General features: G+C 38.1%; 1 protein-coding gene across 1 annotated transcript in view; it reads right to left on the reverse strand.

The window, feature by feature from the left end:
- Positions 1 to 16,017, reverse strand: part of RELN (reelin) — a 533,405-nt gene that overhangs the window by 186,177 nt on the left and 331,211 nt on the right. The window contains exons 13-18 of the mRNA XM_053609340.1: positions 11,651 to 11,763; positions 10,150 to 10,358; positions 9,242 to 9,370; positions 8,112 to 8,221; positions 4,799 to 4,865; positions 7 to 240 (exon numbers count right to left, since the gene is read on the reverse strand). Of these exons, the coding sequence (XP_053465315.1) occupies positions 7 to 240; positions 4,799 to 4,865; positions 8,112 to 8,221; positions 9,242 to 9,370; positions 10,150 to 10,358; positions 11,651 to 11,763 (862 nt within the window). The remainder of the gene's footprint in view (positions 1 to 6; positions 241 to 4,798; positions 4,866 to 8,111; positions 8,222 to 9,241; positions 9,371 to 10,149; positions 10,359 to 11,650; positions 11,764 to 16,017) is intronic.

Below are 16,017 nucleotides of genomic sequence, written 5' to 3' on the forward strand. Positions count from 1 at the left end.
GCTCACCTGGACTGGGAGCTGTCAAGGAAGGATGTAATTAGCTGACGCCGCCCGTCTTTGTTGAAAACCAGCGCCTTACCACTGGCCAAGACGCCGCATCCGAAGCTGACTTCAGCACCACGGATAGAGTAAAAGTTATGGTAAGAGGACAGCCTGGAACTGCCAAAGCTTTCAGAAATAAACATAGGGAATGTTTGTGATGCCATCTCACAAGCTGGGCCAGAGAATCCAGGATCACACCTGAAAGAAATATGGTAAAATGAAATCTTAAACTGTTGGTCCTTTCAGAGATTCCTGAATATACTTTGAGGAGGAGGAAATCCAAAGGCTAGGATTTGATTGAATGGTAAATGAGGCTCAGTAGTCTTTGAGAATACAGAATCTGAGGATTTGATAAAGGCTGACTGACTGCAAATATTCCTGACGTACACAATCTTTGCACAGCCCTGCTGTAGAAATCTTACGATTAAAATAATATTTCAGTGCTCACCTTCAACCAATGCCAGTCATTTATCTAAAATGCATCTACGTTCAAGCATATTTTCAACTTACAATCTTTCTAAAAGGCATAGGTCTACCATTTTATTTATAATGATGCTCATCAACTCTATAGAAGACACGACACAAATAAAGTATTTCTAATAGAGTACCTACAATAAATTTTCTCTAAGAACAAAGGTAAAAACATGTTATGTTTGTGATTGATATTATTTTAAATATTTGGAAACCACTGGAAAATAACTGTCTTTATTTAGAACTTAGGTTGGCATTATGCAGGGAATGTGACACCCTTGACCTACACAGAAGTCCTTAGCAGCACTGTGTTGTCTCTCAGTGAATGCTCACACTAGTAGTGCTTCAATAAAAATAAACCTACCCCTCTCCAACCACCTGTTTGCTCCCATGTGAGAAGGTGTCGTATTTATGTTAGTGGACTAGAACATGTACGATGCTGAGTCCTCCATCAGTGGGAAAAGCATTTTCATCACAGATGAATCAATACTTGAAACTTCTTCTATTTTAAAAAGTTTACCCATCAGGAATCCATTTCAAATTCTTGTTTTGACTGCATTATTTCTTTCTCATTATCTTTACAGTGCTGTCTGTTATAAAATAAAATTGGTGCCTCACTGGGTGAGAGATTCTCACATAAGCATTCAAAACTTGCCAAAGCCCCCAAGCAAGCCTTTGATAAAGCCAGTGTACCAATGAAGTGGTGTATGGATTGCTCAGAGGATGCTTCTTTAGCAGTATTGCTGAAACCAGGGTCTGTGCTGGCGTTTCAGCGGGTCTAAGGAGTGTATGATGTGCTGAAATCAAATGCAAAATTTTACATATGATGTGCTGAAATCAAATGCAAAATTTTACATATTTCGGATTTTCTGGAGGATAAGGTCTACAATTTTTCTAATACTATCAAGGAAGTTGGACACTACAATGCTAAGGACTGCTACAATATGAAGTTTAAGGGTTTTCTTGGCACCTTAAACACCATCAGGGAAGGGGGAGGGAAAGAAAACCACCTCTGAACATGTAAATGAGCCTCAAACTGTTCCTTTCTTTCACATGTTGTCTCATGGACTTCTTAGACAAAAAAGCCAAGTGGGATAAAAGGATTAGCTATGTTGAACATACCTGGAAGTCAGGAAAACAAATGTGGTTCACCAGGGCCACAAATTGGAACTAGTGTCCCAAACAAGACACCCATGCCAGGGTGCATTTCAGGGCAAATGTATTTTTTGTGTATCTTAAATGCGTTTTCTTAGGACCAGTGATTGGGAGAAAGTGGTGATCACTTAGAGATGACTCACATTTGAGTCAGTTTCCAGTTAGCGGTTTTGAAAGTCGATTTTTAATCAAAGGTTATGCAATTGGGATAAAATGCTAATAATAAGTATTCTCATATTTTTAAAGATGAAACAACAACAACAAAAACCTTTGTAGTCATTGTTCTCCAGCAAAACAGTAGGGTATCACACACTGGTGAGTTCAGGAATGACCTTAGGCTCTCTTGACTCCAAACATGTCCCTTACCTATACATTACATAAATATATGCCCTATACCTATATCTTCTTTCACCCTTAAATATAGCATCATAGTTGTCCTTCTATTTCCAGCAAAAGAGAGCCCATTGTTAAGATACACAAATGACACTTGTGAAGGAAGGGTCTGATGCACCCTTTCCTCCTTGCCGTCTCTAACAGAGTGGGGCTTATCGATTTAGAGACTCAGGCCTGGGCCTGTACACAGGCAAGAAAGTGTTAGGGGGCAGGAGAGGGTGGAATCCTGGCAGCAAATAGTGGTAATAATGAGGAGAGCAAAGTGGAGAGAAAAACACAAAGCTGCAGAGGTCCCAACCTCAAGGATCTGCTTAGAGGAAGTAAGTAGTACTGGACATCAATTTCTTTTCCATGCAATTTTGCTCAAACTCAACAAGGCACATGTTGCTGGAAAAGGAGGTAGTAGTCAAACTTTCAGCCCAGCTTGAACAAATTTAAGGAGTATTACATAAAACACTGTCAGAAACAGGGAAAAACCTAAAGTCCCAAGTGGTGAAAATATCCTGTAAAACCTAAGAAGGAGAAAAAGGCTATGAGTATTCCGGATAATGTATGGTGTTAAGTGAGAACAATGTCCAAAAGCATAAAACTACCATTGTGATTTCTGTTCACATCCACCCTAGGTGACACATATGGTTAATAAAACCCTTTACTGCTAAGAATAATATTGTAATTGGCCTCCAAATTACCCCCTTCTTTTTGTTCCTTCAGACTTTACTGGTCAAGCCTAAAAACAAAACTAGTCTCTCCACAGGACTGACCACCCATCACATAGCTGACCTGTGAATCAGACCACCTAAAGACCCTATGATTTCAAACCCTATAGCAATCTGGCCTTCCACAGCCCATTATAAAAGCCCAAGCCCCTTGCCTGGTTGGCTGGGGAGACAGATTTGATACTATTTCTCCTGTTCTCCAGACACACAGATGGGTTTCACATTAAAGTTTCTTTCTTCCTTGGCAACCCTCATCTCAATTGGCTTTCTGTGCTGCAAGTGATAGGACCAAGGCTGGACCCTTTTAGGGTTTGGTAACAATACTGTCCACATAAAATGAATTGTGCAGCATAACTACTACAATTATAGATAGGTCTTTCAGAAATACCACCTTAAATATTCTTTCATAAAGCATTTGTTATAGTAGATAAATTGTTTTCAAAACTTCTAGGATGACTTCAGGAACTATAAAAATGCCTGGCCTTCTCATTGTTCATTTTATTTGAAACTCACCAAACAAGAGAATGGCCTGGTTATGATGAAGATAGTAACTTGAGGAAAATACCAGCCAACATTTCATAGATCTAATGAGCTAAGTGTATGTGGGCAGGAATTGGTAATTTTATTAAAAAGCACAGAAATGCATATTCAGTTTTGAAATATACATAGAAACTTTTCATCATATGCCTTATAAAATATTTCCATTGTGCAGATTACTCTCCTTGTTAATGGAATTCATTGACATACAGTTAAAAAGTTAACCCGCCACTCTAAATTTCAGTGCCAACAAATGTTTGCCTCATACACTTAATTTCTAAATGATTAGGCCCAAAGCCCTTTTATGAGTTCTCTACTCATTCATTAATTAGCTAATTACTCATTATTGAGAGGACAAGAAGAGATTGACTAGATGATCTGCTATTGAAAACTTAATCTGTTGATATGATTTGGGCTCCCGTTGAAATCTGATCCCTAGTGTCTAATGGGGGGCTAGTGGGAGGGATTGGGTCATGGGGTGGATCCCTCATGGGTGGCCTGGTGCTTTTCCCATGATAATCAGTGAGTTCTCATTTTGTTGGTTCACTCAAGATCTGGCTGTTTACAAGGGCCTGGTGCCTCCTCCTCCCTCACTAGCTCCTCCCTCCCCATGTAGCACACCTGCTCCCCTTCACCTTCCACTTTGATTGGAAGCTCCCTGAGGCCCTCACCAGAAGCAGGTGGGGGTGCACAGTCTTTGTACAGTCTGCAGAACCAAGAGCCAAATAAACATCTTTTCTTTATAAATTACCCATCTCAGTCATTCCTTTATAGCCGTACAAACTGGACTAACACATCTGTATATCTAAGATTGCCCATGGCTTCAGAAATTCCCAAGATATGTTATAATCAAATATTAATATGAGAATGACAAAACGAATATGAATATCTATTTTAGGCATAAACATAAAATAATTCACCAGTGGAGATTAGATATTACACTATTAAATGTATAATTTCAGATTTCATATTCAACATCATTATTCTATAAAATATAATCATCTTGAAGACTCAAATGATTTTCAAAAGTAAACAAGATTGTGAAGTTATATTTAAAGATGATACATTTTCTTTTCAAATCTGCTAAATTTGGCCCAGTCCAATTCAGTTTAGCATTGGGTCTATAGGCCATTATTGATTTTTATAACCATTTACAAAGCATGCTAGAAATGAAACTATGACTCATGAACACTAGAACAAGATATGGAAAAGGCAGCCATCCAGCTATGAGGAATTCAAATTTGTTCACAAATTATATGAGGAATACTAATTTTGTTCGCAATTTAGCCTAACAAAAAATGTATTAACTTTCGCTTACAAAATACATTCAAATTATACTTGAATTCCATGAAAAGTATCCAATTTTTAAATCTTAATAAGACCTTAAATCCTTAAAAAGGCCATTTAAACAAAAGAACTGTAGCTTTAACATATAAAGTGCACATCAGAAAGGGGAAGCATAAATATTATCTTAAAATGCTTACTTGCAACCATGTCGAGTGCACTGTCCTCTGCCAGAACAGAATTTGAGACATGAGGGACCAATATAAACTGCAGGAAAAAAGAGATCGTGTAAATGATGGTAACGTAATTTTAAAAACCAAGAACACCACCAGTCGAAGTTTGGGGAGCAACACCGTGAAATACCACCTGTCTGTATGTGTGTTGTGTGCAGGAATCTGACACACAACACACATAACACACGCAGAAAGCTGTGTGTTAAGGCAACTATTCAGTTACAAATCTGTTGTAACTTACACAAATAAACCTTTCAAGATTTCAATGTTTCATGTCAAGAAGGTAAGACCATAGGATTTGGATTCCTTAGTAGAGTCCCTTCTAGTAAGACAATTTTAGACAGAACATTAGGGCTGGCCCCTTGAATGTTTTACCAAGTTTATACTCTTTAGGTAGAAATAAAGAGTTTACAAAGGATTAATGTGATATGTCACAAAATACAGAGGTCAGAACTATAAATTTTCATTCCTATGTGGGGAAAATCTGTAACACTGCAGATGACTGTGTTCCAGTATTTCTAAATGCTAATCTATCTTTCCTGGAAATGAGGAGTTAAGAATCTCTTGTTGAGCATAAAGTCTTCATCACATCACCCTCAAGGCTGGGCTTGACTGATAATGTGATATTACAAATATAAATTTTAATCTTTGGAATGCTGAGAAAAAGGCTCATGATCACTGAATGGAAGGTTCTGAGATACTCCAGCTCCAAATGCATTTAAAGGTTTTACATCTTTTGATCACCAGCACAATTAATAACATACCCAATGGTGTAAGAGTGGTACAAAACCAACGAAAAACTCAAGATGTCAACAATTAGTAAGAACTTCACGTATTCAATTTTGGGCATAAACAAATTTACAAACCATTATCAATTTCTTCCCTGTCTTGTAATCACGTCTAACTATTTACATGATTTTATTTTAAAATAAACTTTCCTGTGGCCTTTCCTGTTCCTATGTGCACTTAATGCTTGGAGCCAATTAACGCTGTACTAATTCCAATGCAATGCAAAAACAGGTCAAGGAGAAAACTCTTGGTGAAGGAAACTGCTAGTTTAGGAAGACATAATTAAAGGTATTGGTTTTAGGTGTCAGAGAGTCAAATTCAAATATTCTGGCTTCACCCAGGAATCTTCAGATAAGTGTTTTATCTTGTCTATGCCTCAGGGTTCCTATTCTTTAAAAGTGGGATGGTAATATTCCTTGGATGGAAGAATAATCGAAATGTTTCACATTTAGAATGGTGCCTGGCACCATATAGCTACAATCGTCACCACCGTGCTGAGGTCCTGTTGCTTTGGTAGGCTGCAGTGTTATTCTGGAGGCTGCTTGATCATGTACGTGTGTCATAGTTCAAAAAGCCTCCATTATGAAACAAGTCAACATTAAATGAAGATGTTCCAAGTCAATAAAAAAAATGCACTTACAAATTTTGTTATCACTCCTTGCTAATGATGGAGGCATCGTATAAGTTTATAGGCTCTTTTTTCCTAAGTGTGTGGAAAGGACAGATCAGCCTTCTTCACTATTATCAATAATGTAATCAAGTTGGAAAAATAACAACTTAACAAACATACTTTGTTTTAGATTTTCCATTTTGCTGAGATTTTCAGGGTAATTTCCAAAGTACCTTCCTCACACACTAGCAGAAGTTGACTCTGCTGTGAAAGAAGAGCATCACTCACAAAATTATGATGTCGACTTTTTTATTTTTTGTTTTCCTGCTTCTTTCCCCCCTTGACGTAATTCTGGAATTCCATGGTGAAATGGGAGAGATATCAGGGGTGTTTTTTGGCAAGTTATCACACATTTTTCTTGGAAAGGAATGAGTGTGTGTCCTCTTTTTTCCCTTGGAAAGAAGCCAAAAAGTGGGTCCTGTTTTCTGAAAGCCTCACACAGAGGGATAAAACGGGAGAGGTTCTGCCCCAAGCCCTGCATTCAACTTACACAGCCAGCCATGTGCATTCCATTCTACTCCCAGGGCAAGTGTGGGAACTCAGAGCATGTGTGGTGAACATGTGTGGTGATAACCCTCTTTAGGAAACTGAGATATTCTTTTCATAGGCTTATATGTGCTCATTGCACTCTTAATTTTCTCATATACTTTATTTCATCATTGCTTTCTCAACTACTTTCATGATTATCAAAGCAACAAAGACTTTTTATACAACCCCTCAAAAGCATGACAACAAGAAAAAAAATCACTTGTATCTCACCATGCAGAGGCACATACTTATTCACCAGAGCTAATTAACAGGTGCAGTAATTAAAATGTTAGGCACAATGTTCCACCAATGGAGAAACTCCATTTTGACGCCTCATCTTTAGATGTTTTTGCAAATGTGCTATGCCTATGTCCATGTAATGCAGGAGATCTTTGAAGGTGGGTCTTTGATTGGTCTCCTTTGATTACGGATTGTTTAAAGAATTCATATTGGTTTGCTGACAAATTATCCTGCCTAAAGTTACTCTTAAGGTTAGTATAACCCTTCGGTCTAAGTATATTTTGGCTGAAAGTATATAAATTTCAGTCAAATTTATATACTTTCCTATGGCCTATCCTTTTCCCTGAAAATAGGAAACCTGTGAATCTGCAATTAAAATAAGAAAACAAACCAATGGAGTTGGCTGCCAATATCAAATTAGAAATTTTAAATTATGCAAGTCAATAGCTTAAAATATCTCCTCTCGTTGAAATTGTGATAAGGGCTTTAAATTAATGCAAAAATCTCAACAATTCACTTAACAATTAAAGATCACAGATTTTTCATGCATATCTTCAGTTTTCTTTAAACGGTTTTTTGAAAAGGAGGTAGAAGTTTCACTAGTATTTTAGAGATGATGTTTCCTTCTATGTGGTGTCTGCATCTAAAAGATAAGCATTCCAGATGTTGTGGTAGTTACTCAGAGAAGAATGGGTCTTATTTTAATACATGCTGTATGATAAGTATTTATGTTAATTTTGTATTAAAAATTCAAAGAAAATGTTAGGATATCCCTTATCATCAACTGTGAATTTGAGTTTCAGGGTTTTATGCATTTTAAAATTATGTATGTTGAAATATTCTAGCATCTAATATTGCTGACTACACTGGCTTTTTTTTTCTGATTGCACAGCCTTGGGCTTCTAACAGAATGTAAAGGAGACAAGGAAGAAAGGGCGTTTAATGAATCACAAGACCGTGACTTAGAAATGTGATTAAGTCTGTGCCGATGAACAAAAGCACAGGAAGACTTGGCATCAATGGCCTGTGATTACAACAGGCATAAACACCAACCGTTATCAATTGCCCACATGTTTCCAAGGATTGGTCCTGTTTGTCTCCAGCGAATCCTGGTGTTCCGGGTTAGTGCTGCGTTAGGAAGGGGAATTGTTATACGGTTCCACCTGCAAGAAATTTAGCACAAAACCAATTTTACAACAATGTCCACCTATTTTGAGTCTATTTTACATGCTTTTAATATTATAGTTTCTATGTGCTTAGAAAAGCACTAGAGTTTGTTAATAAACTCTCTAAAACCTGTGAATTTTTTTTGTTTTTGTTTTTGTTTTTGAAACAGTCTCACTCTGTGCCCTGGGTAAAGTGCCATGGCATCATAGCTCTCAAAATTTTGGGCTCAAGCCATTCTCTTGCCTCAGCCTCCCAAGTACCTAAGACTATAGGCACCTGCCACAATGCCTGGCTAATTTTTCTAAATTTAGTAGAGACAAGGTCTCACTCTTACTCAGGCTTGAACTCCTGAGCTCAAGCAATCCACCCAGCTTGGCCTCCCAGAGTGCTAGGATTACAAGCATGAGCCCTGGTTCTTGACCTGGAGTTTATTTATAGTTGTAAACAGAGACATGTAACTTGTAAAATTTGTATCGTGCTAAAGTAAAGGATTTGTTCTTAATAGAGAGCGATAATTATTTTGTTAGATGTTCTTTTTAGAAAATTTTAAAAAATAGACTTCATCTTTTTGTTTTCTTATGAATTTATTACTTACATAGATTTTTATGGGCACATATGCCGATATGTGGCATGGACATACTGTGCTGTGATGAAGTCTGGGTGCTCAATTAGAGTACATTAAGTAATTTCTTATTCCACTCCTTCCACACTCATACCCTTCCTAATCTCTAATGTCTACTATTCCATTCTCTAAGCGTACTTATTATTTAGCCTCCACTTACAAGTGAGAACACACGATGTTTGATATTCTGTTTCCGAGTTATCTCACTTACACGTTGTAATATTGCATTAGATTTACCAAAGGCATTGTTTTTTTTTTTTTCATAAGATCACTTTTAAAGAAAAGTCAGGTTTTGTACTTATTATGCCTAAAATGCTGGCCTCAAGATTGCCATTCACTGTCATTCTGCAGCAGGGATTCAAGTCTTTCAGTGTCTCAGAGAGAATTTACTCACCCACTGTAGTTTTCAGAGGAGTAGATAGTGCTGTGGGGGAGGTGGGGTCCAGCACAAATCTCAGGCAAGCATTCAGTGTGGAGGAGGGACCAGGAACGCCCGTGATTGGTAGAAAACTCCAAGCTGACGCTAATAACACCAGAGCAAGCACAAGAAAAAAACAGGCGGATATAACAAGCAAAATGAAGTTGGGATCTCTGGCCAAGTTCATTAAACATCTGTAGAACCAATGTCAAATTTTTTAAAAATGCTGTTTCCTAAAGGATCATTTTATCCCTCACTGTAGTCTGGCTGGCTTTCAAAGGGCAATCAGTTAAATTGCTGCTACAAAAACAATGTTTTAAAGACAACAAATGGTAACTTGAGTTGTGCTCCTGAGTTTGATAGCTGGAAAGGCAATTACCATGTCTCACACTGTCACTTCATCCTGTGAATGTGAGACCAATAGGAGACCGACAGGGAAAGAATTCTTAGAAAGGATCTGAGCAACACTTCGGCAAGTGAAACCCAGTGAAACCGAGAACTCGTACCCCTTAAAGTGCTAATTGATTTCCGTGCTTATTATTAGGGGGTCACTAGCCAACATGAGGTCAACTTTTTTCTCAGTTATTTATTTATTTTTTTTCCTGCCTCAGCAATCTGTTGTAATGCACGGCTTCTCACAGCACATGCAAACACCTCTGATACCTAAGCCTGAGCTCTTAGGATGAAGCTGTTTCTCTTTATAATCTATCCAGTCATATCCCACATATTAATCAAAGAACTTTTGGGAAAACTGTATTTTATTAATGAATATTTTATTTAAAATCCAGCTAGTACTCTACTGAGAAGCTGCCAGTGATTTAACAGCCGAGTCCATGAGCTCTCTTTTAATTAGTGCAGCACGCTCGCAAAATAGGGCTTCCTACCTGTTCCCAGGTTGGTGTGTTCCACATCCCAGATTAATGGAAAACTGTATCATGTGAGACATTGTAGAAGGGAGAACTGGCAAGACATGGAAAAAGTCCACAGCCCAGACATTCCTATTACGTCCTTGGTGGTTCTTTTGCCTGAGACAAAATTTGGTAGCAGGAGTCTGAAGTTCAGGATTGATGACCACAGAAACCAAAGATGGAACCTTCCAGACAGAGGAAACCAAAATCACTCATAATCCTTTTTGTGGTAGTCCATGTAAATTCTTCTAGATTCTACCTCGCAACCACTACGTATATAACTGCCCTTTATTAAGCACCAGGCAGTGTTCTTAGCGTTTCCATTTGTTGTTTCCGGACGAAGATACTATGCTCAAGGAGCACTTGTTTTAGTGACTTGGAAGTCTTCCTGTACAGGGAGGCCTCTGTGCGTGACTCATCAGCTTCTCTCTGCATGCACATGAACTGGCATAGAGGTCTTTAAAAATTTTCAAAGCATGTATATCCACTTTATCTGACTTAGCAAAAGACAAGGCAACTTGACATTCATATTTATCATCAGTCCTCTTTTAATGTAGATGTGTGTAATACTAACAGTTTTCCAAAGTAGTGCTCTGAAAATAGGACTGTAAGCCTAATGCAAGAGGAGCCAATGAGTTAACGATTTACATAACTGATGTGACTGAGGCCTGCAGAAGACCAGAGTAGGTTATAATCCTACCTCGCCACTGCTGGAAAATTGGCCCATTATGAAATCCCCAATGGTGTAACCTGGGTTACCCCTGCATGTGGAGTGCACTGGATACTTATTCTGCTTGTTTTCCATTCTAATCTTGATTTTTACCTCCTCTTCCTAACTTAAACCCTGAGATCACTCAGATGCTAAATGTTGGCTGTGTTTAACTCTTAAACATAGCTAGGGGTGCCATTGGTGTGCAGAGAAGGCTAACTAATAATGAGTGTTTGGGTGTAGCTGTGGCACAAATAAATCCACCATTATAAAAACCAATTCTATGCCTATGACAGCATCTCACGTGATTTTGAATCAGAGGCAATACCTGTCTGAGTTCCAAAGGGCAAAGGGAAAAGGTCATCTGCAGTAGCTCTCTTTAGCAAACAAAAAAGCAAAGGTAATAATAATCTGTACTTTTACAATGTCCTGTACCTAGGAAAGCTCAATGCCTGGCTCAACATTCATTATGCCTAACAGCAAGTCTGTGAGGCTGCATAATTAGAGCTATTTTTAGGATCATTCTGGGGACAAGAATAACCCTCAGAGTACTAGGATCTGCCTTATTGTCTAATTCATTCTTCCTGATAAAACTTCATTTTTCATTTGTATCAGAAAAAAAAAATGTTATAATGTCTCTTTTTAAGAAACCTGGTGACTTCCTAGGCTACCAGAACAGAGATTTCTCCCCTGCATCTGGCATGGTCTTTGTGGTTTTAACTCTGGCTTATCGAGGGAGGTCTGAGGTGGGCTATTTGGCATGTGTACCTTGTATGAGGAATAGGAAAGGGTGTCCAGTGCCATGTGGTCTTTCCTTCCTTCAATCTTTGCGTATAGAATGACATCATTTTCATGAGAATCTCCAGGGTCACAAATTCCTCCTACACAATACAAAAATTTTAAGTTAGACAACTGATTTTAGACAACACCACAAATGATGTTTGTGGATGCAAGTTAGATGCCAAGTTGCATCCACAAACATTAATTGCACTGTTAAATTTGATTTAAATTTAGAATAAAAAAAATTACAGTAACTAGATGCCACTTAAGAATAAGCCTAAACCAAGCGAGTCAGACCCAGGGAAATAATGTACATAGTTAGACCCAGAGAAATAATGTACATAGTTCTGATAGGCCACGCTAAAAAGACCAAAGACTTGATATTTGTGAAGGCCAAAGTAACTGTTTGCTTAATGAAATCACTCAAATAACAATCTGCTCTGAGCAGCAGCTGCACATCTGGGTTTTAACCACATCAGAAAGATGTATTGTACTTTTTAAAAAACCATTACTTCCTTATATTTAATGTTTCTATGACCATAGTTCAGAACCTATTGATTACCATTTTGAAACAAGTGTAGAGACCCTCTGCATCCAGGATTTCTGAGGTATTATTCAAACTGTTAGATATCTTTAATGTTTTAGCACATGCATTTATATTTGAAATGCAGTTCATTTTTCATTTTTACATTTGGTACCTCATTTGATTTTTGGAAGGTACATAGGATAGTTTATTCCCTATCATTCTACTTTACTCTTGTGAAACAATATATCATTAGAACTGAAAGGTAATTAAGATCATTCTGATGATGAAACTGAATAAAAGAGCAGGCACCTGAAGCCAAATGTCACTTAACTAACTGGTGGAAGAGCCTGGAGTAGATGTTATTTTTTTTAACCTTTGACATTCAATTCTTACCGCGACTGCATTGTATCAATATTTTTGGCTATTGCTGGTTTTTACCAATTGTGTAACGTAGAGTTCAAAGGATAACATGTCTAACTTGAAGCTTCTCCCTATTTACCACTATCCTTAATAACAGCACCAACTATCACAGCAGGTGTGTGGGTATGTGCCTGGATAGCATGGCAAATAACCTATCCCTAAGTTTCAAGATTTATAACATTAACTTATTATCATTTTTTCTCAAAAATTCCTTCAGTTTTTAAATCAACCACCATCAATGCTAATTTTTATCTCTGGGAAGTACTTTTGCTAATAATCTGTGGTGACGGTAAAACAATCCCAAATCTTTAGAATAAGGTTAGCCTCTGGGAGTTAATCTAGTAAAATCAGCAAATAATGGCTGAGACTTACCACCTGAAATTAAATAAATCAAGAAAATGTCACTTGTTTGTAAATGTCTGGCTCAAATACAGACTAAGGATTTGGGTCTGATCTTGGGGAGAGATGAGTGAGTGATATTAGATGTTAAGTAAGCAGGGTAGAACCTAATCAGGGTAAGACAGTTTGTGATAATATAAGGAATATTAGACAAAGAAGGATGTCAAAGAGCAAGACTTCCATAGAATGCTCCCAGCCTAGACAGGAATAGCAGGGTTCTTAGTGAGCAAGGCCACTCTTGGGGATTCAGTGTAAGATGTGTTCAGCAGTGGGGAAGCACCAACCCTCACAGCAGGAATGTAGGCATGTACATGTATTGCATGGTAAGTATTACATCCCAAAGTCCCAAAATTTATAATTTAAAATTTTGCCTTTGATTAGTATCTTCCTAAAAAAATTCCTTTACTTCTTAAATCAACCATCAGACGTGTTAATGTTTATCTACAGGCTATTGCTGTTGCTGAGCCTCTACAGTGGCAGTAATTAAAATTACTGGGTGATAGGTATATTCGTTCTGATCCATAAACACTGACTATTCTTTCATGCATAGTGATAACATTTTCATAGTCTATTGATAAGAATTTTGCTTTGTCCATAAGCCTCCTCTGAGCTGAGAGCATGAGCCAGTTCCCAGGATCCCAGATATGGGGTCATTAAGAAAACTATTTTTCTCAATCTATAAACCTGACACCTGCACGGCTGACTATAGTGACCCCAGTAAGGTCATCTATGAGCCCAATCCTGCCTGGCTGGCTGTCTCATTTATATGGCATTTCCATTTCATCTTCCCAAATGTAACAATCTGGGATGTTACATATGCTAGACATATGTAACTTGGAATGTAACAAATATTTCCTGGCTTAAGTGATTTGAACTGGAAATAGAGAAGCCAGATATGGTGATAATGAACATTTTATCCTCATAGATGTTTATTATTTAGGGGCAATGACCTGCAAAGAAAAAATGTGATTTATACTTTTTAGGATCATATGACATACTTCAGGGTACTGATAAATACATTCTCAATGATGGTCTGTAGGGGAAAGATCCATGTGAAAATTAAATTCTCTTTTTGAAAATGCGACGTTTTCATTACACATTGAGCACATATTACAGACTTACCAAAAAAGAACAAAAACGGTGAAAGAATCATAGGCAGGGCGTTTTAGTGCACCACATCTAATGACACAGGAATTGAACTGTCAGTTCCCTCTAATTTCATTAATTTGTTCCCGGTAGCTCCTCTCATGCTCCCTTGAGAACAGCTCATGAACTGTGTCTGCCCTTCCCAGACAATGGAAACGCATGTGGGAACATCACCCAGCCCAAAAGGGCAGAAGAAGAAAGTCCTCAAGGAGCCTAGACTTTAAAATGATGACAGACTTTATAGGAAAGGTCCCTCTGGGGGCAATTTATCAGTTCTGTGAAGTTTCAGTGACAGCAGCTCCTACAGGAAGATATAGATCCTTCTTCAGCTTTACAGCCTTTGATGCCTTGTGGAAAATCATGATTCACAGGCATCCTGAACAGCAGTGAAGGTACAGAAAGATTTTAGTAAAATTAGGCCATGGCCAATTCTAAAATACTTTAAACAAGTTTTAAGTAGCTTTTAAGGATCAGGAAAATGGTTTTGTTGAAGATTTATTATTTCAGGGCATTGGGCTAGAAGGAAAAATAAGCTCCAACCTCAAAAAGTTTGTAATTGGGTGAGGAAAACAAGACTAATATCTATATGAAAGAATGGTGATTAGCAATAAATGGTTGTGCTGCCATAAATGCAGTTAAAATTCAGAGGAAAAAAGGCACAGTGTGAGCTAAAAGACATGGGCACATAGCAGATGCCCAATAAATATTTGTTGGAGGAATAATAAAGAAGCACACAAGCGAATGATGTCAGGTTATTTCTGAATTAGTCTCTGCATTCTGGCTGTGAGAACAGTGCTGGACGCTGGCCCTCCTCAAAGTTGAGCAAGTTGTCCAGAAATGTAGTCACAGCATATTGATATGAACCAAGGACAGAACGTATCAGAGACAGACTGAGAGGGAGCAAATGTGATCTAGTCTAGTTTACAATCAGTCTAATTTTTCTAAAGTTCCATATTTAGTGAGGGGCTATTTGTAAACTGTAAACTTAAATCTCTTTTCAGGTTACTTTCTTCCCCACCAACTAACAACATTTTAAGGTCTTTTCCATAGGTCCTGCAGGTGGACATGTGGGTACTTAAGGGAAGATTCATATCTTGATGTGCTTGCATTGCTAGAAATAATGATTTAATAACCTTAAAATAAATTTTCAGTTGTTTATTATAAGTAGATTAGAAATTGAATTAAGAAAATGACTGCAGATGATGGGCAAAAGGGAACAGAGACAGGAGAGAAGGGGATCAGAGAAACCCACAATCTGTTGCAAAGAGACAGCCTGAAGACTGGTATTTTCAAGCAAACTGTTTTGCTGGAACTTCACCTGTCCCCCAGTGAGATTCAGCTCAGAGGTCACTGAGCACTGAGAGACAAGGGTTGCCGTGGGCCCTCTAAGGGAGAGTTAGTGCATTGGGGGAGTTGGCAAGGGAATGCTGAACTCGCTGGAGACAGGGCAGGTACCTAAACCTGAATAAGAGAGGAGGAGTCTCTCAGGAACATAGGAGGAAAACACCTCCTTTCTTCTGTCATCTCAGCATTGGCCAGCTCATCTGCACACAAGGCTTCCCAGGGGCCTAACTGCCACTCCTGAGATTTGTGTGCATGGTCTGACTGGGGTCTGCTTTGACGTCCTGCTCCTGGACTGTGTTTTCTGTCCCATGCTCTGTTTGTGTTAAGATCATAAATAAATTAGAGTAATAATAGTAAGAGGTAAAGCAGTCTAATTAAGGTACTTAGTTAAACAAATAGTTTGGTTAGAAAATGTGAGCCCAGCAAGAACCATGACATAAGAATTTAGCCTTCCCCCATTAGATGATGATTAAAACAGTGATGTGTGTAATAAAAATGGAGCTCGCCCAGAGCTAGGGGG

This window comes from Nycticebus coucang, chromosome 11 (assembly GCF_027406575.1).
Source record: "Nycticebus coucang isolate mNycCou1 chromosome 11, mNycCou1.pri, whole genome shotgun sequence".
Classification (NCBI taxonomy): domain Eukaryota; kingdom Metazoa; phylum Chordata; class Mammalia; order Primates; family Lorisidae; genus Nycticebus; species Nycticebus coucang.